Raw genomic sequence first — 20,768 nt, 5'->3', positions numbered from 1 at the left:
CTTTAGAAATCCACGTAAACAGTTGCCGTGTGACAACCGGAAAATAAAAGGTAACCCAAACCTAATTTACTATTTCAGATGCATACAGAGTAAGCCGTACAGTATTAAGAACACCAAATTTTAAAAAACGTTTTATCAAAATCCATGAGAACGTCAACAAGTTGATCGAAAATTTGTACGCCTTATTTTTGTGAAAAACGACCCTCATTTTCAGCTTTAGCGACCTTAGAAATTTCTAAAAAGTATCATCCTAATCAAATATTTTACAGTCCCAATGCTATAATAGAATCTATCTTAAAATATGACATTTATTTAAATGTTTTAACAAACACAATATATTTAGTAAACATTGTACAATTATTCATACAGCACATTAAGGAAGAAGTAAAAATTGTATGTACATTTCAAAAGTTGTTTTTATCTATACATTGACAGTTTGAGAGCTAAGTTGTTTGTCATGTATGCTTATGCACAGCGAAGAATAATTTATGTGAAAAATTTTTATTTTGTCATCTTATAACATCTAATTTTTATATAGTATTACAAATGATATTATGTTATATCACTTCTTTTACAGGTAGCTACAACTAATCTTGCAATTATTAACCACATAATCAAAGAAATTGAATCTTCATGATAACAAGGCCAGCTTAATAAACTTTGTATTGGCCATAGCATGCCTTTTGGCAAAATTATTACAGGTTTATTTCTGTATAGATATAGCAGAATCAACATTAATGAACCCTGAAAAAATGTTATGAATTACTAAGTATGTTATATTATAATAAATATAAGCAAACACTTACGTTTAATATACGAAAACCATATGTTACAGATATTTGTACCTTCATTCTGGAAGACAGTCTTTCATTTGCTAAATAATAAGTACATTACGATTAAAAGTGTTTTATAAAATGAACTTGACAATAAATAGTGCAAACAAATGAAAAATTTATACAGAACAGAAATTCAATGAGATATAACTATTTTTATTTGTTTTTGTATTCAAATAATTATAAATTACAGATTTTTAATTGTTAACTTAAATTATTGCATACAAAAATTATAAAATATATTAATTTATTTCTTAATAATTGCATTAATTGTATCATTATCTTACCTTTTTCTTTTAATGTACTTTCTAATTTATTATATTTACGCTGAAGTTTCGCATACTTTGAAAATTCATCTACCATAGATATCCCAATCATTTCTTGCTTCAAATTAATCAAATCATTTCGTAATTCTATATCATGTTTGTTTACTGTATATAAGTGAGACGTAATCTGCAAACGAATGATAATTTACAACAAATGTAATTAACAAATGTAATATGTAAACAATGTCCAGATACTTACATATTTTATTAAAGATGGGAAAATATATTCTAAAAGACAACTTACAGTTGATATTATAAGTAAATTCATTTTATATTTTCAATAGGATAAATTTCATATTTCGCAATATATTTTATCGAATATTAATCAAAATATAGCGTAAAACGTTATTTCTCGACTTTTAATGAAAGAAGCTTTAGAGGTTATAACATTTTTCAATTGCTTATGTCAACCTAAACATATGAAAAGATAAGTACTTAATAGATGGTCAGCACACGCTCGTGGGTCAGCATAATTATACTAGGAAATTGATTGCAAGTTTTAAAGTTTTTTCTGGTTGGTATGCTAGCTAGAGTATTAATATATCATTGGTTTACCATTGTAACAGCACATAGTAATATAAAGATATAATGTCTTACTTCTACCTATATATATAATCTCTGTTTCTTTTACGAACACACACAATCTACACATGATGTTTCGTGAAGAGTAAAGCATGCGGTGCGGTTAAATATGGATTTGTCGACAAATTATTTGGAAGATTTAGATGATACAGATAAAGATGTATCAGAGTCTCATAATAAACTTCTTGAAGCTGTATCACAGCTTGATAAAGGCCAAAGGTATGCACTTATGAATAAAGTTAATATATAATAATTATAATACATAATTTCTATTATTTTTGATGAAAAAAGATATGTGAAGGTATAAAAAAATAAGTATTTTATATTAATATAAATATAATACAATATAAAATGAGATAACATTTAATACATTTCTGAAATATGTCCTTAAATTTTTCATAGAGTAAAAAAGGTAGAACGAAGTGAACCTACGTTAGAAGTATCAGAATTTCATTTAGTAAAAAGTGGAATATTTGATCAAGATGCAGTTCATGTATACGATTTAGCTAAAGCTTTAGGAAAAAAAGGTCATCATCATGAAATTATCAGAAATTTACAAGCTATAAGGAAAAAAGTTCAAGTTTTACCAAAACCATTGGAGAAACCAGCAGCAGACAGGGTAAGAATTACTTTATTATATCAAATATTCATAAATAATATATATATATAACTTTAAATATAGTTATTGTTAATTATATTTTAGATAAAGAGAATAGTTGGTTTTAAAAATACAAAACAAGAATTAAAAAAATGGAACGCTGTAATAACAAGGAACAGGACAGCAGAATCGCTTCATTTTCCTTTAAATCAGTCATCAATGCAATTTGAGCCATCTACGGAATTTGTTAAAAGATTTAGACTTCAATCGGATTTAGAGAAAGAACTTGCTGCATTAGAACCACAGAAAGAGAACCTTGAACAAAAGCATGATGAATTTTCCTTAACATTGAAGGAAGTTATTATGAAAAGAAAAGAAGCTGCCAGAATCAGAGCACAACAGGTTTGTACTAGAGTACTGAAGTGTTTATGTTAAAATAGTTTAGCTACTGTTTATATGTAGTATATATATTTAATTCTTCTTTCTTTTTTTTCAGTCTTATAGAGAAGCAAAGGCTCATCGCCAAAATAAAATTAAAAGTAAAAAATTTCACCGTATTCAAAGAAAAGAAAACATAAAATTACAATTGAGAGAGTTTGAAGAATTACAGAAAACTAATCCAGAAGCTGCATTGGAAAAACTTGAACAACTAGATAGAACTAGAGCAGAAGAGCGAATGACACTAAGGCATAAAAATACAGGGAAGTGGGCTAAATCTAAGCAAATTATGGCAAAATATGATAAAGAAGTAAGTATAGCATATACTGTAAAACTGTTAATTAGTTAATATACATAGAATAGAATAGTGTATTTAAAAAGATTAAATATTAATTGATTTTGGATTTAACACAATGTTGATATAACTATCTTTTATTATTTATTAAATAATAATATAATTGCAAATATTTATTAAAATTATTGAGGACAAACTATATGTTTTTGTAAATATTGTATATATATAAAAATGTATTTTTTCTTCAATATAATATAGTATTAATAATTTACTCTTAATGTTATTAGGCTCGACAAGAACTTGCACAACAATTATCAGTTGGTCGAGAATTAACTCAGAAATTAAGAAAATCAAATGATAGTGAAGAAGAAGATACAGGTGATGATACATTTGTACAAAAGCTTTTAGTTACTGATAAAGAAAATCCTTGGGTAGGGAATATCAAAACTGAATCAGAAATCAATGAATTTGTTAAAAGTTATCGTAAATATTGGGATGATCAAAATAAAAAGTTAGAAAATAAATTAGAAAATAAACAAACGGATAATTCATTAAAGGATACACAACCTGATGGTATTTTAAATGGTATGTTTATAAAAGTGATAGCATTATCAATAATATAAGTGATAGAATTATCAAAAATCTGTATTTTTTATTATTAAAATCTATTACACAGGCAAAGATACTGACGTTGATATAGACTTTCCTGAAACTCGAAACAATGAAAAGATACAAGAAGTTGTAAATTTTAGTGAGCAGACTATTTCATTAGCAGATACTAATTTGAAAGGTATGTTTGCAGATGTAAATCTATTAAGTAGCAGCTACAAATTTTATTAATGAATATCTCTTTCTCAGATAACAATAGTAATAATAAGCAGTCACTTGAAATTGACAGTCATAATGAAAATTTAACAATAACAGAATTTAACGTTGAAAATACAAAGAATAATTCAGATAACAAAATTACACAAAAGGGCATATTAGATAATAATACAAAATCTAATAAAATAAATTCAAATAACGTTATAGCCACATCTAGTTGGATAGTGGAATCTATAGAAAATACTAACGTAGAAAGCGTCATTAATTCTTTGACGTCTAATATAACAAATAGTGAAAAAATAACTAAAATATTTGATTTCATGGAAGAAAAGATACAAGATCAGATTAAATTGAAACTTGAACGTGTTACTCAGAATTATGACAAAGTAAAAGTTAAGAAGAAAAGAAAATCTAGAAACATTGAATTTGAAGAAGATAATTTTGATGGCCTTGAAATGCAAGAGAAAAAACAAAAACCGACTTCAGATTTAGGTTTAGATGAAAGTGTTGACAAAAATAATTCAGAGGCAGATATCGAATTAGAAAAAGTTAAAAAAATAAGACATGATAACACTTTATCTATACATAAATCAAATACTTCTTCTAAAGTAGAAATAGATCCAAATAAATACATAAACGTGAAACCTAAGCATCTACATACAGATATCCCAAATGATATTACTGGAGGTAATGATGTTTTAGATGACAGTGAAGATGAAGAAGAAAAACGTAATGTAGTAAGTGAAGCATTTGCAGATGATGATGTCATAGAAGAGTTTAGGAGAGAAAAAGAAGAAGAGGTAAGTTAAAGAAATTGGTATTATGATACAGTATCAATTTTATCCAGAATCTTTCATAAATTATGATATCAAATCTATGTACAGGTGAAAAAGTCTCAACCTCAGGATATCGATTTAACTTTACCTGGATGGGGAAGTTGGGGTGGAAAAAATATTAAAATTTCAGGACGCAAAAAGAGACGTTTTATTTTAAAGGTACCTAAAGATTTACCTCGAAAAGATGAAAATAAAGGTGATGTAATAATATTTGAAGAAGATAATCCTAAAATAAAGGAACATCAGGTTAATGAATTGCCATATCCATTTTCAAGCGTTAATGATTATGAGGCTAGCATCAGAATGCCAATTGGAAGAAATTTTGTGTCTGAAAATTCTCATAGAAAACTAATTGATCCCTCTATTAAAACAAGTATGGGGAGGATTATTGAACCAATGACTGAAGATGTTTTAGTTAAAACAGGTGATAAAAGGAATCGAAAATTTATTCCTAAGAAAATAAATAAAAAACCGAAGATACGACAAATAAAAGCGAATAAGCAACCAATAAAATACATTAGAAAAAATTATATTGTAAAAAAATCTTTCAAACAGAATCATTCTTTTTAAAATATATAGTATAAAATGTATGTAATATAATAATTTTATATTTCCTCCTTTTGCCTATTATTGGTTGTTGGTCAGTTGAATAAACAAATAAATAAATCGGATAAATAAAAGTAGATATTGATAATGAAATATGTACAGTGTAAAGTGAATTTTTATTACATTTTACAATCAAGCCGAATTTATATAAAAAGCAGTTATCGGACTATATAGTTCTTAAAATTAATAGAATTAGAAATTATTGATATATTTTATTTTTTGTGAAATACTTGCACTTTTATATATACACTATCATACATAAGTATCTGAACATTCAAAATTATTATTTCAAAATTATTGCAAATATATAAAATACATTTCAAATAAAGCTCTCCAATCTAATTTTCATCTGTGATCTTATCTCAAGCATAGTTAATAGATATTAGTAAAAGCAATAGTTAGTATTAATTAGTATAAATTAAAAAGCAATAATTGAAGGTGAATGAAAATTGCTTCTAAGGAAATATTTAGTTTAAATGACTTTAAATGTATCTATTCAATCTTGAGAACCTAAATCGATTGAAATATGTGCCTCTAATTACATTCTAAAAGTTCATATAAATTTTGTACTTATTAATGATAGAATAACACTTGATTGATGCAGGTATATGTATGCCTTTTTCAGTTTCAATTTAGTTGAATATATAATATAGAATATACATAATATAGAATATTGAATCCCAGTTATGGCAAGAAATAAACAATTAACAGTACAGAAACGTTCTTCTATCATAATGTTGAAAGTTTAATAAAAATATCAATGTTTTCGAAAGTATCGTATTTTCAAGTATCGAAATACATATCGCAGTGTTTATATAAATGAAAAAAATATATATTATATGTAATACATATATATATATGTAATATATATATAATATATAGTAAATTCAAATTTTATGTATTGAAAATAGAAGAATGAATAGAGATATATTTTAAATATAATCGTTTGATGCGCATGCGCCAAAAAGTAGTTTGTGATTGGCAGAACGATGGATATACGCATCCAATAGAGATAGTAGGTAAAAAAGAGCATCGTACAAAGGAGTAGGAAAAAGATGGGAACTACCATATTGCGCACGCGAACGAGAGGGAGAGAGATAGAAACCACCGCCAATATGATTACTCGATCACTTGTTCTCAGTAGTAAAGCAAAGTTCGGTGAGACTGTTCGTTTATCGTACATTTGGAGCGAAACACAAACTCAAGAAGGAAATTTTTGTTTGTTTTCACATATATCGTAGTTGTGAATAAAATTTTGTGCCTCCAAAGGATGGCAGCCACCAAAGACGACAGCACCGACAGTGTGCAATTTTTCGAAGGAGTGGAGAAACTCCTTGAGATTTGGTTCACAAGCAGCAATAGCGTAAACAGAAAGCAGGGCGATCTTAGGCAGATTCCTCGGTGAGTTGAAATATGCTATCTCTCTCATATTTAATCAACTGTTTCCTCTAGTCGTAGCAATCTTTTAAATTTAATCATATAATTTTATGTAAAATTTCATCATAACTTATTATATTCCACATAATATTTTGCATAATACGGTTTAATAAAAATATTCAAATTTTTAGTTATATTCGAACGTCAATTTATTTACGAAAGCGTAATGCAATTGGAGATATTATAAATATTAAAAATTGATCAATGACATATAATTTTATTTGAAATAAATGTTTTGATAAAATAAAACCGGCCTGGCAACCATGACCATATCGCCGGTACCTTGTGATGTAGTGTTCTGGTCATAATCGTTAGTACGCTTAACCTAACACTCATTTGAGGATTAGTTTCTCACGTGTGTTAATATTTTGGACAGGAAAATAGAAAACTATTAATTTGTAACATTTCGCATGAATTATCATTGTTTTACTTTGATTAAATTGTTGAATATTGCAGTCGGTGTTTGACTTAAAAAAAAATGATTTTGTTGGAGAAATATTCGGCGCACTACATTGAATACATTGAATTTTACAGTAATATATATATGTCGTGTTTTTTGGCGAAGATCGATGCGCCCACCTTCTCTTCTCGTTCCAGTAATACCGACCGCTTAAAGCGAGGCTACGAGACTTTGATATGTATATACATCGCTTTATCTCCTTATTTTAAATTGAATATAAATAGACATAAGCACCGATGCGATTTCCCTTTTTTCTGGTACTTTACTAGCATTTAGAGTAAAGCATTGGTTGAAAAAAACGATAATTTGTAGGTGTCAATTTTTACGTTGACCATAAACATTTTCTTAATTTTTTAAATCGAATATAAATTAATGTCACACATAATGACGCGTGTTTTTTTCAAGATTAATGCGAAATATACAAATCATGTACAACAATTAGCATAGGTAGACAACCGAAAATTGTGGTACTATCATATTATTACAGGAAATTGTAATATTATAAAGTATAATTAAAATTTAATCTAGGGAAGAATTATATTGCTTGATATATAGTATTATCATGTAATTTGTAATACATGTCTATTATCTTAGAATATATTGCATGATAGTGATTTATTTAATTAAATAATTTAGCGAACATGCGATGATAACGTAGGCTTGATAGGGTGGTATTTACTGGTTGATCAATTTTTAACAGGAAATAAATGCAACTTACATGAAGAAGTATGATAATTAGAATATTATTTTTTACTTTTTATCTTTTACTTTGTTAACATTTTATTAGTACTTTTGAGAAACGCAAATTATATAGTTATTTAGAATACATTTGTATAATTTATGTAACATTTGCATATAAATATATTTTCACCTAATTGAGAAACAAACTATGTCAAATAAATATTATTAAAATATTTCAAATTTTCACTTTAATAAACCGTGTATGCATTTATCGGACAGAAATAAACAGAAATTGCAGGAATATGAAATGTTATTATCAATTTCGAAACTTATGCAATAATTGCATTTTTGTATTACTTAACGTGTAAATTATAAAAAATTTTATATTATATGTATAAATTCTATTAAATAATTGATAAATGTTTTATAACATACTAATAATTATCCTTTTATTGATAATCGTGAATTATAAATATAATACTCACATTCATTACGCACGTTTTGTATATAGTTATTCTATATCTACATGAGAAGAGTTTAAAGCTATGCACAGACAGTGTGAGGCAGACCCGTAAGGCTGCTGCCTCACCTCATATGTAGCTACCTCGCTCGAGTTACCTCGTGCCGTACTGTAGACGTAGAACGTAGAGTGCGCAACGCAGGGTGAGTAGCAGTTACGCTTTAGACAAAGTCGTTTCAATGCACGTTCAAACGAAGGAGCTGTGAGGCACCTCTGATCTCACTAAAAACCAACCATTGTTTACTTGTTCCGAGGCAGCCTCACCGTAAGATACATTTCGATACGAGGCAGGTACTTATACGCCTCGCACTATATGTACATAGCTTAAGAGACTTATATTTTGCATTCAATGAGAAGCTACCATGAAAGCCTTTAACAGAAAAATATCTCAAGTTAATTATTATCATTTTGTAAAAAAAATAGTATAAAAAATACGTGAAAATAGTTTATACATGAAAAAAGAAATGAATGATGCGAAAAAAAGGATAGCGCAATACAAAGTGAATGTTATTTAATTTATATAATTTATATATTATATATAAATAATATATAAAATATACATTATTTTACGAGGAAATGAAAATGGAAAGAGTATTTGTTAGGACGTTACAGCAACACTAGGCAGCATTATAATTTCCTCAGAGAGAAAATAAAACTAATTATTTATATAGAACTTTATGTTGTTATAAAAGCTTAAATTTTAATATAATCTAAATTTCCAAATAAATTTTGATCGAAATAATAAATTAAAAAGAAAGTGATATTTTATTGGTAAATTGTGTAGTAGAAACTTCAATGTTTGTTTATTTTATATTCAATGAACTCGTACTTGCTGTTATACCTACAAATTAGAAAATTAAACATTTATCTATTTTTTGTATTTCGAAATGTTTGAAAAGCATGTCGGATTTTAAAGTTCAGTGTAATAAATTTTATGTTTGTAGAAATATATTGCCATTATTGACGTTATATTCTTTTAAATTATTTTCCAGTTATTTTTTCTAGTGTTGTTTTCTAGTTTATCTTTTTCCATGTATTTGTTCGATAATTTGTAGTACAATAATTGCAAGTACAATAATGTAATTATTATTATTATAACTATTATTGTTATTTTTATTATTTAATTATTAATTTTATTTCCTAATATTTGTATCTACGTTAGTAAACATTGCTTCTTGATGATTACTGTATTTATTAATATCACATTAATTTTCAACGTGCTTTACTACATGATTTTACACTTATATGAAATACCAAAGGATTTCGTTATACACGTTATATATTTATCTCTTGTAGTAATGCATAAGAACACAAGACAGTAGACCAACTATAAATTTTTATAATTAGACGAACTAAACGTGTTGGCAAGCACAAACGGAAAATATGCAGAAGTGTATATTACAGTACAGTATATGCAGAGAGTTTTACTCTTTGTTCCTTGTTTTGCATACAAAATCTTTCATTTCGTACTTACAAATTGTTACAAAGAATATTACAGTTTTAATTTCTTCAAATTTACTCTAAATAAAGTAAATTATGGAAAGCTTTTTACTTCGTCAGGAAGACAATTAACTTCTCAAAATTAATTATCTCTTTATTTGTTTCATCTTAATATTTTAATATTCGAACGTTTCTATTACCGCCACATTTCACACAACAACATTCATAAATATGTATATTGAAACATATTAAGTAAATAAAATAAGATTAAAGGGGAGATATATGTCTTTGAAAACAGGAACAGATTTAAGAAAACAAATATAAGTAAATTTGAAGTTAAACGAATAGTCATATATAGAAATATACATTGCTTCTACATTCAGTAAAATGCAACATCATCAACATTCAGTTACTTCAATTACTTTACTTTACATTTTGTAACAAAATAAAAATCTGTAACATCTGTAACATTTTATAACGGATTAAATAAATAGTTTGTTTTAAACATTATCCAAGCTCCATGCTATTCATATTCGCTTGTTAAATGCAATGTTTGATATCATTTTTCATTTTGATTTAATAATAAAACGTTTATAAAATCACAAGTATACACATGTATGTATATACAAAAATGCAAAAATATACGTTGTAATGTAATACAGTTAATTTACACATGTTATAATTTAATGATATAGAATGATTAGAAATAATATTTGCCCACAAGCATTTTATACATTGCATATTAAGCTAAATATTCTGACGTAATCAATAAACTAAATGCATTTGACGAAATTAATTACGTAAATATAGATATAAGTAAAAAATTGTTTCGAATAAATCTAAATGTCTAGAGATAATTAAGAGATTCATAGAAATATTGGATATTTTAGGCAATCGAAGTAAGTGTAAAATATCAAAAGATAGAATTCAGGGTCAAGGAGAAATCTATTTTATTATTTTTCGACACCTGCACAGCACATATATTTTAATAGTATTTATCATTTGAATGCTAGTCATGTAAAATGTGACGGTAATAGAAACGTTTGAATATTAAAATATTTTAATTGAAATGAAACGAATAAAGAAATAATTAATTTCAGGAAATTCATGTCCTCTCTATTATTTAGCCCCGTTCAGTTTGAAATTAGCCAAGTTCGAGTATACTTGACAAATTTCCAAACTCGATTTTCTCGAAACGAAATATTATGTTAAAAAATTTTATTCTATACTTTCGACCATGAAGTGGAAGCACTATTGAGTGTTATCCACGCGCACACGATACCCACATTATCATATTATACATATTATAATTTGTTGGTTGGCTCAATAGAGTCAGTTGTAAGTGTAATATATATATATTTAAAAAAATTTTTTTCGATTTATGTTTTCACGTAGAATCACCCTATTGCCGATTGTATCACGATTGTTAGGACACATTATATATTGTATCGACGTATTATATCAAATATCATTATGAGAAAATTATATAATTTTTCATGTTCTTAGAATTTCGTCTAAGAATTTCCTCTAACAATTTTCTCTAACTATTATTAATCTCGTATACGAATTAAATTTCGATCGATTCGCACAGCTATCCTTATCTTTTCACGTATGTAAATATCATCATTATAATTTCTGCATTGTTTATATTCGAATTGTAAATGAACTGATATTATTACCAGATTCTTATCGTTATGACTATTTCATGCATGCTATAAAAATTATAACTGGTTATAGTAATACCGTAGTTTACCTTTTCTTTTTGTATTGCTAATCCGTGAATGACAAAATTGTTAATTGATTCTCTATGATAAAATGTTAATTAAGTAATATGCTAGCTTACTCCGTAAAATAATTCAGATATATATATTTTTATTCTCTATTTAACACCAAAAAGTGAAATTTATTATTTTTCTGAATACGAGATTTACCTTGTACGTATTTTGTATTTGTATTTATTGCATCATCCGTATATTATTCAATGTTTTTCGCATATACCTTTTGGAGCATATATAGTTTAAATTAATGGACTAATTACATAAATGTTCACAAGAATCAGTCGATTGAATATTGAATAATTATGAATAATTATTAATAATATTGAATTATCGTTTATGAATGATACTCAACTCCTCGTGAATATACGTTTCTTTACGTATTACTCTTTAAAATAACTAACACGACAGATAATAAAAGAAAACACTTAATAGACGATATTTAAGATTCATTTCCATATAAATTTATATTGATCAAAGATAAAATTTTATTTCAGATGGAAGTGGCAATCGTTACTAAAAATCGTTCGTTGTGAGATTATCAGCATTTGTCGCACCGAGCATGTGGATGCTTATGTTCTCAGGTAAACTATATATAAATACTTCATATCTTTCTTACATGTTTAGTTTAAAAATTTACACTTATGCAATCTTAAAATATTGTATATCGTTGCATGTGGGTTATTAGTAGATTTTGGATTTTTACGCATTTATACAAAATTTTAAAGTGCAAGAATTAACAGAATGTACGTAATAAGCATAAACATATAAAATAGCCAAAATATAGTACACGTTATAATATTTAATAAATAAAACGATTGTCTATATCCAAGTTTCAATATTTTACCAAGTTTCTTATCCAAGTTTCAAGTTTTTAATATGATTTTACATAAATATCCGCATTTCACTTATTAGTAATTTATAACAGTTGAATCAGTTAATCATATGAATCAGATATAATCACAGTGTTTTATTTTACTCTTCGATGACAAATATCTGGAAGAATATGGAAGATGCGAAAAAATATTTTAGACAAAGGTTGTAGCATATCAAGGAAAACAGATGATGCTGATATTGACTTTGTGATAATCTTGAGGAGTCCTATGAAGGTCAACTTCAAATTTTTAAATAGGATCTTATATAAATAGAAAGATAAACTCTATTTATAGTCCCACTAACTAATAAGTGGAACTTCGTTTTATTAAATTTTTTCGTCATTTATCTTTCTATTTAAATTGATGTTACTTTGTAAATATTACAAACTTATTTCTATATGCATAGCCGCAAAAAATATCCAAACACTTTTCTACTTTTCATAGAATATAACGTAATGAAAAACTGCGAGATAAAAAGACCTCTGACTAATTCTATTCTTTATGATCGGGTATAAAAACATTGATTTTTAAAAACTAATATTTAATAGATATAAAAAGTAAATGTTGTAATGTTATAAATGTAAAACTAATGTGTTCATAATAACGTTGTAAAATTGTTTTATTGTTTAAAAAGCTCTCTATGTAAGCTATATAAATCGAATAGAAAAAGTTCTAAACAGGATTTAACATCTTTTATTTCAAATAAAAATGATGAATAAATAAATCAAGTAATTACTCCAAATAAAATAATTTGAAAATAAAGTTGTTTGCAAATAAATTCCAAAACTGCAGATGAATAAATTCATAAATTTCAGACATATCATTTCCAAATTATTTATTTGCCAAGTATTTTATCGTCGCAAATAATGATAGAAAATAAAGGATAGCAAAGTGTATAAGAAATATATTTATTGATATGACATATTCATCTTAGAAACGACGGAATACTGAATTATTTCATCAACCAGCGCCAAAATAAAAGATACGAAAAGGAATATACTTAGACTTGTACATAAAAATTTTGCACAATACTAGACTACAATATTCACTGTTTTATTATAGATAGAGAATATTCCTAACTTCCAACAATATTCCAAACAAAAGAATACAGGGAAAGAAACAACATAGATCGACATTTAATTTTGTGCAAATTATATTGTAAGAAATTAACATACTTTTTGATATAATCTGAATAAAGAATTTGACGCAATCTAACGAGCATTTCATATGTTACAATCCAATATATAGCAGAAAGAAATCGATATCGAAATTAATTTGAATATTGATATTTGAAACCGATAGTACGTCGAAGCGCAAGTCTTGTATTTAATTTAGTACTATTATGAATCGATTAAAATGTTCGAATATTTAAGGGCGATAGTATCTTTTATTATTTATTTATTTGTTATACAAATGTGGTTCTTACCTGTCGGCTTAAGACGGGCTTCTAGCTTTTATTTACATTTTTTCTTATTTCCTATGTTTATCTTTCTTCATTCATTTTTCTCTACCTATACTTTCATTCATACCACATACATTACGTCTATAAATTACGTATTTTAGATTTTCACTGTTTACATGTGGAGAAATTACATGACATTTATTTATATATGATTTTTGAGTTTAACATTTGTCCTGCTCCTGCATTTTTGAAAAACTTTCTGTGTTTTACAGTAGCTATATGAAATTGAGATATACAACGTACTTTTCATTTTTTACAGTTTAACGCGTCATATATATATGTCGGAGATGAAAGAACACCGGAACCTTCCCTTTGGAACTTTGGGAAGACCCCTTAGTACTGTAATCTAGATTCCACCATAGCCGTATTAAGAAATTGTTGTCATTCGATCTGACTGTATTTATTTGAGATTTATGATAGTGAGCTCGGGCTCGAGGCGACAACCAGTCGCCGAACGTAGCCGCGGTCAAGGGATGAACGTTTTGTCTAACAAGGTTATGGAGAAATTCTATAGTCCTCCATAAAAAGAAATAATTGTTGCGGCACTCGACAGAAAACATTTTAACGGTTTCTGTCCCGTCATACGCAGACTCTATCCTTCGGGTAAGATGATTGCCGGATGTCGAGGCATATCCGCAATATATGTTTAACTAGTCTGAGGACCCGTTATAAATCTTAAGTTTTAGTTAACTAAAGTCTTTCAAACCGACAAACAGTCTTTGTTCCAACTACTGGAAAATTGGAGAAATCTATTTTTCTCACGAACGACGCTACCCGATATCAACTTTCTCTTAAGGGCGGCTAGCACCCTTTCCTAACCACCAACATGGAAATTGACCAATTAACAGTAACGTCAATCTCCCTCACTTTCCGAACGAAGACTTTTCTCCACGAATCCGATGACCTCGTGCCCTTAGACACACCCATCATAGTTTTCTTCGACAGCGTCACCGTGACGGAGAACTACTCTCCCGCACGATCTCAACGACGAGTCAAGTAACTCTCAGATGCGTAGTGATTGCCCCATGCATTAACATTGAGTACAACTTAGACGCTAAAGAAGAGTAGAGTTCGTCATCCCGTTGATCGCGGATTCGTTATTGAGCCTAGGATCATTGTCATTAGCTTCTCGAATATCTAATTATCGCGATTACTTGTCAAATTCTATCATAGTCATACTTGTACTAGTAAATATCTCCTCTATTGCATATTGATCACGTCTAGCGCCAATAGGGATTCGTTTCACGCCCTTAACCCTAACTCTAATCTTAACGCAAACCCGATATATATATTGAATTGATGATATATATATATATATATATCACATAACGCCTATCATACTATTTAAATTATTTCACTCTCTTCCTCCGCCATATTCCTTATTTAATCTCTTCCCGAAGTTTAATATTGCTTTCGTTTCTCTTTCTTCTTATTGCCCTTAACACTAAACCTACCGACGCGGTCTTTTAGACCGCTTTCAAAACTTCTACTCAAATTTAACCATACTTAAACGTTATCAAATCGCTTCATATTTTGTGACTTTTCCTAAAACATGCATACAATATATTTTTCGATATTTATTTCTAGTTTGCTTTTTTCTTTTCCAAGAAAAATTTGTATTTTGCCTTGCCTACTGTGGGCGATCAATTTGACCGCTCGATGGAATATTCTATTTATTCTTAAAATAAATACAATCAGTGCAAAGAAAAGACTATATCAATGTCAGATGACAAACAAAATTAGTAATAACAAATAATAACAACTGTTTCACACGTAACCTTGTCATAAACCATAATTCATCCCTCAATCAAGAGGGCCACTCAGTCCCATATAATGACTCTAAGGAACCGCCATAAAATTTAGAATTTTTATAGTCAATTATTACAAACATTTTAAAAGTCGAAAAGTTTTTTGGGTAAAACACGGAAAAAGTGGGGTTTTCCCATGTTCAACGGTCAATTCCATCCTCGAACAACCATTGATGGAAAATGGCCAGTACCCATCAATATTTTCATATAAATATCGCCGTCAGAGACTATATTTTTACTTGGTATCTTTCTTTCGACGAGAATACGTGTCAGTTTGTTAGTGAATCAGTCGACATCTAAAGTTGTTATAGCTATAACTCAGACAGAAAGTATCTTAGAATGTTTTGTGTAAAGTGGTTATAAAAGAAATAGTAAAGCATATAAAATTTGACAATAATTTTGTATTCCGTACATAGTGTTATTCTGTGATAAATATCTACCCCAAAAATGTCAAGACTTTGCAAAAAGAAATTATTAAAAAAAATAACGGACATAGCAGAAGACTGTTCAGTGTGCAGTAAACAAGAAACTTCAGCAACTGAAAACAGCATGGAAATACATGAAAAGCTATTTACAACCGAATCAGAGTTAGACAGCAATAATGAAGAGGAGAATATTATCAATGAGCGTTCACGTCCAAGGCAAAAAAAAAAAAAAAAAAGAAATTATCATTGACAGCAGAGCGTAAAACTGATGTAAAGAAACAACGTATCGAAACTGAGCTCGATGGAACAGTTTGGAAAGAACTAGATGCAAGTTCCAAACCTGGCAGGACAGCAGTTCATAATATTTTTAGGGGTGTGTCAGGTCCGACAGGATATGCTAAACGGCATATAATGAAAGGACAAGTAAAGACAACATTTTATCTTATCATTGATCACCGTATAGAGGATCATATAATAAAATATACGAAAGAAGAAGCATTTAGAGTATTGGGGACTAAGTGGGAGCTAGATACAACAAAACTAGATGCATTTATTGCTCTGCTATACGATACGTGCATATCAGACAAAGAACTTAGATGTCTCATATTTGTGGAATAAAATTTGAGGACCTGCATTTTTTTCAAAAACAATGAGCAGGAATGATTTTACTGAAATTATGAAGTTTATACGATTTGATAAGAAGAGTGAAAGAAGCCAGCGTTTATGAACCAATAAATTTGTAATGGTATCTGCAGTATGGAACTGATTTATAGAGAATTCACAAAATTGTTATAAACCTGGTGCGTATATTACTGTTGATGAACAGTTGTTTCCGTTGAAGACTAGGGTGTAAGATTTACCCAGTATATGCCGAACAAACCAGACAAATTCGGCATAAAATTCTGGTTGGCGTGTGATATCAATAGCAAGTATACAATAAATGGATTTCCTTATTTGGAAAAGGATGAGAAGAGAGAAAATTCAATTAATTTTGTATGTAATTTTAAAATATCAGTAAACAAATGATAAAGAAATGGATAGTAAAAATATTTTTTGTTTCGTTTGTATAGAGCTTCAAAATCCGTCCGAAATTCATGCCTCTAGACTAGAATACCCCCTTAAAAGAAATCGGGCTTGGTTTACAAAAATATCTTGAATATCCACCCATATCTTCATCCATCATTCATACGTATTCCTTTGCACACTACGTCATTAAAGAGTCTACTTTTGTACTTACATAACATAATCTCTAATGTAAATCTTTTTCAATTACCTTCCATTTTGTAAAATTTCCTCCACATCTAAATTTATTCTTTCCATGGCTACACAATGTTCAATTAAATGTTTTATCGACCCTATCTCGGTTTCTCGTATTACACATCTTATCTTTGCAAAAACGATGATATATACAATATACATGCATATTTCCGTTGTCTTCTGTTTTACTTTTCGATCTATTTTCCCCCAACCATTTCTTTATCTTGTCACATGTTTTATACCTTTCAATATCTTACCTAGACTATACCACATAGGAACTTACATTTTTAATGCGCCGCTTTTGTCAACAAGACACAATTTTTTAAATATTAGTTTCGAAAGACTACAGTCATTCCAGATTTGTTGAAATATTTGCTGGTCTACCATATTGTTTATTTTCAAGGTTAATATCGTCAGAAGAAGATTTAGAAAATCATGAGTAGTATGACCAATATCATATATGGCTGTGACCACAAAATGATTAATTGATTGTAAATTTAAATTCATAAAGGAAAGTGATTCGAATTTCGTACGTATCCAGTGTACTGTGTGAGACAAAGAATTTATGAAACAAGAAAGCATTCACAAATTGACATTCAGTTTGACTTAAATTAATAGACAAACAATATTTAATTATCAATGAATATAAAGTCTTATAGTCAATATAATGTCTTCATATACTCTAGAACAGGGTCATTTTATATTTTATATCTAGTAAGTGTGAAGTAACAATTTAATAACTATTTTGTAACAAAATTGTACAAAAATATTCGAACAGATCAAAAGAAAAAAAAAATTATGTTTATACAGTCTTTTTATTTAAAACTGCAGTTGATATTTTCTGGAAATCGTGTTCTGTTTTTAATTGTAAATTAATTTTTAGCTTACTTCGCTTAAAATAAACTATCTTTAATACTCTTATGTAGCTCTTATATAAGTTCTATACATATATTATACATACGTTGCTCCTACATAATTACTCGTCTGTGCATTGAGTATACTTCTACCTTTGCGATAAAATTTTATTTTAATAAAAATAGCCTTGTTATAGAGTATATGAAGACTTTCGTGACTGTCTGTATGTACATTGTACATATTGGTTGATAGAATCTAAAGGAGTTATCTTAAACATTCAAGCGGACATTTCCATATGAAGATTATAGAATATAATAAGTAGAGCTTCTGATTTTATATCTAGCTAATATTACCATATGATTAAACCAAAGAATTTTAAAGACAATTGAAAAAACAAGAAAGTTCAAAGATGTAAATCTTTTAAAAGTAGCTAACAAGACGAAATATTGTGAAAGCTAAAAGTACAATTCTTAAAAGAAATGATATTTTAATATCATGCCAAGCAATATTTTGAAAATTTTGAAGAAGATGAAAGAACGCATGTTCAGCCCCCCAAACGAAATAAAAAGAAGAATTTTAAAATAGCATTGATATTGAAAGTGTACTGAATTTTAAAATTGTTTCTTTGTAAAAAATAGAACATGTGATTTAATACGTTCGTTTCTTTTAATCTTTGTATGTTCAGTCTAATATTAGACGAGTCATTACATTGTGTCGAATGCAGAAACGTCCATACATAATATATGTATGTGTGCATACATACAACATGCATATATTAACAGCTTACAGCGTGAGTTGTCTGAACACAAACCATTATATTGAGAATTAACTCACTCATGTTTTTATAATTTGTAATGTTTAAATCTTGATCAGTCATAAAAAGGTTGTATTATCTCAGTTTAAAGTAAAACTTCTATAAACCATTCCTTATATATCATAATACATATGATACTTTTTCCATTAGTTCTACTACCGAACCAGTCGTATTTTATTAACTTTGGAAAATATCTTGGAAGCTCAGAAAATAATAATAATATATTAAAAATTTGTTAGCACAAGGTAACCCAAAGGTCAATTATAGGTTTGTATAACTTCCTTTTTATTGTATATATGTAAATTTTTGTTTCAGATTTATAAAGTTTGTTTTTTGGAAATTTATAATGGAACTGTTCACAGCGGAACAACGAGCAAAAATAATTAGATTTTATTTTCAAGTTCAGTGTCCCATTGTTCTAACGCTATTCTAATGAGAGATGAGGCCCATTTTCAGCTCAATAGGTATACTAAACAGAACACCAGGTTTTCGGATATCGAAAAGTGAAAACCCAAGCTGTTCATCAACGTAGGTTGTATTCTATAAAGATTACTGTTTAGTGTAATATTATGTCACGAAGAGTAATCAATCCCTATTTTCTAATTATTTTTTATTCGTTGCTCCATTGTGAATTCTTCCATTGTAAATTTCCGAAAGGCTTTAAAAACCTGAAACAAAAGTTTAGAAATACACAATAAAGAAAGTTATACGACTTCTCGTTACAATTCCATGTGAAACGATTTCTTAAAACATTAAAAGTTTGTTTTGTTTGTTGAAATAGAGGCAAAATTGAAATATGACAATTTCAAGGATAGCAACAAAATTAAATCAATCCACAGATATAAGTATTATGTAAGAACCTTTTCAAACAATTGTATATCGGGTAATGCGTATGTCAGCAACCTATCAGCTTCGAAAGTTTCTATCTCAGGGATGGTTCGCTTACAGATCAAAAGTAAATGATGTTTTCAAAACGTTTTAGTATTTGTTATAAACATATGGAATAGAAAACATCGATTTCCGATGGAAAAATTCAAAGTAAACTTTCTTCAAGGTCATAGGAAAATCGAATAAATGTGAATTGCTTCTAGTGATATTCTACAATTGCTATCTGAAACATTTTTATGTATTCTCCATATCTTTTAAGGAAATTCGGAGTAATTAAAATGTTAAAATATACAGGAATTAAAGCGTTAAAAATAACTACAGGAGTGCTTAATAATAGTCAGTAATGAGAGATGATAGGAATAGAAAATAAGAAAAATCTTTGCACGCATCGAGATTAGGTCGTAACAGGCAGAAGTCGATAAGCGACTATTTTATCATACGAAACTACTTTATTATCATTATTATCATTATTATTATTACTATTATAATTATTATTGTTATCGTTATTGTTATTATTATTATAAGTGACAATAGAAGTGTTTAATTTACGTTTTTAACACATTTAAAAATGGAATCCAAAATTTATCTTTTTAGAATAAAATCTGAAACTTAGTGAGCTTACAGTACTGATTTAGAGGGGTAAAAAATGATTAATCAATATTATATTTGTAAGTAATTTAAATAGATGTAAAATAGCACGTTAAATAGAAGTAAATAAATCAATTTAGAGAT

General features: G+C 28.1%; 3 protein-coding genes across 3 annotated transcripts in view; 2 read left to right on the top strand and 1 right to left on the bottom strand.

The window, feature by feature from the left end:
* Nucleotides 1–290: 290 nt before the first annotated feature.
* Nucleotides 291–1,726, bottom strand: LOC100645037 (guided entry of tail-anchored proteins factor 1). Its single transcript, XM_012320009.3, has 4 exons — nt 1,359–1,726; nt 1,121–1,286; nt 807–874; nt 291–744 (listed from the first exon to the last, which is right to left on the bottom strand). Exons 1-4 carry the CDS (start codon nt 1,425–1,427, stop codon nt 553–555), a joined length of 495 nt encoding a protein of 164 aa, XP_012175399.1. The 5' UTR covers nt 1,428–1,726; the 3' UTR covers nt 291–552.
* Nucleotides 1,727–1,769: 43 nt separating this feature from the next.
* On the top strand, nt 1,770–5,432 carry LOC100644790 (U3 small nucleolar RNA-associated protein 14 homolog C). Its single transcript, XM_003403310.3, has 8 exons — nt 1,770–1,960; nt 2,144–2,360; nt 2,445–2,741; nt 2,836–3,087; nt 3,360–3,657; nt 3,749–3,862; nt 3,931–4,697; nt 4,782–5,432. Exons 1-8 carry the CDS (start codon nt 1,851–1,853, stop codon nt 5,301–5,303), a joined length of 2,577 nt encoding a protein of 858 aa, XP_003403358.1. The 5' UTR covers nt 1,770–1,850; the 3' UTR covers nt 5,304–5,432.
* A 1,026-nt stretch (nt 5,433–6,458) lies between these two features.
* LOC100644471 (S-adenosylmethionine decarboxylase proenzyme) overlaps nt 6,459–20,768 on the top strand; it is a 29,675-nt gene continuing 15,365 nt past the window's right edge. Inside the window, exons 1-2 of the mRNA XM_003403307.4 lie at nt 6,459–6,740; nt 12,150–12,236. Coding sequence (XP_003403355.1) covers nt 6,610–6,740; nt 12,150–12,236 — 218 coding nt within the window. The 5' untranslated portion in view covers nt 6,459–6,609. The remainder of the gene's footprint in view (nt 6,741–12,149; nt 12,237–20,768) is intronic.

This window comes from Bombus terrestris, chromosome 10 (genome assembly GCF_910591885.1).
Source record: "Bombus terrestris chromosome 10, iyBomTerr1.2, whole genome shotgun sequence".
Classification (NCBI taxonomy): domain Eukaryota; kingdom Metazoa; phylum Arthropoda; class Insecta; order Hymenoptera; family Apidae; genus Bombus; species Bombus terrestris.
The sequence above is the reverse complement of the archived record's forward strand: the minus strand, read 5'-3'. Positions and strand labels throughout refer to the sequence as shown.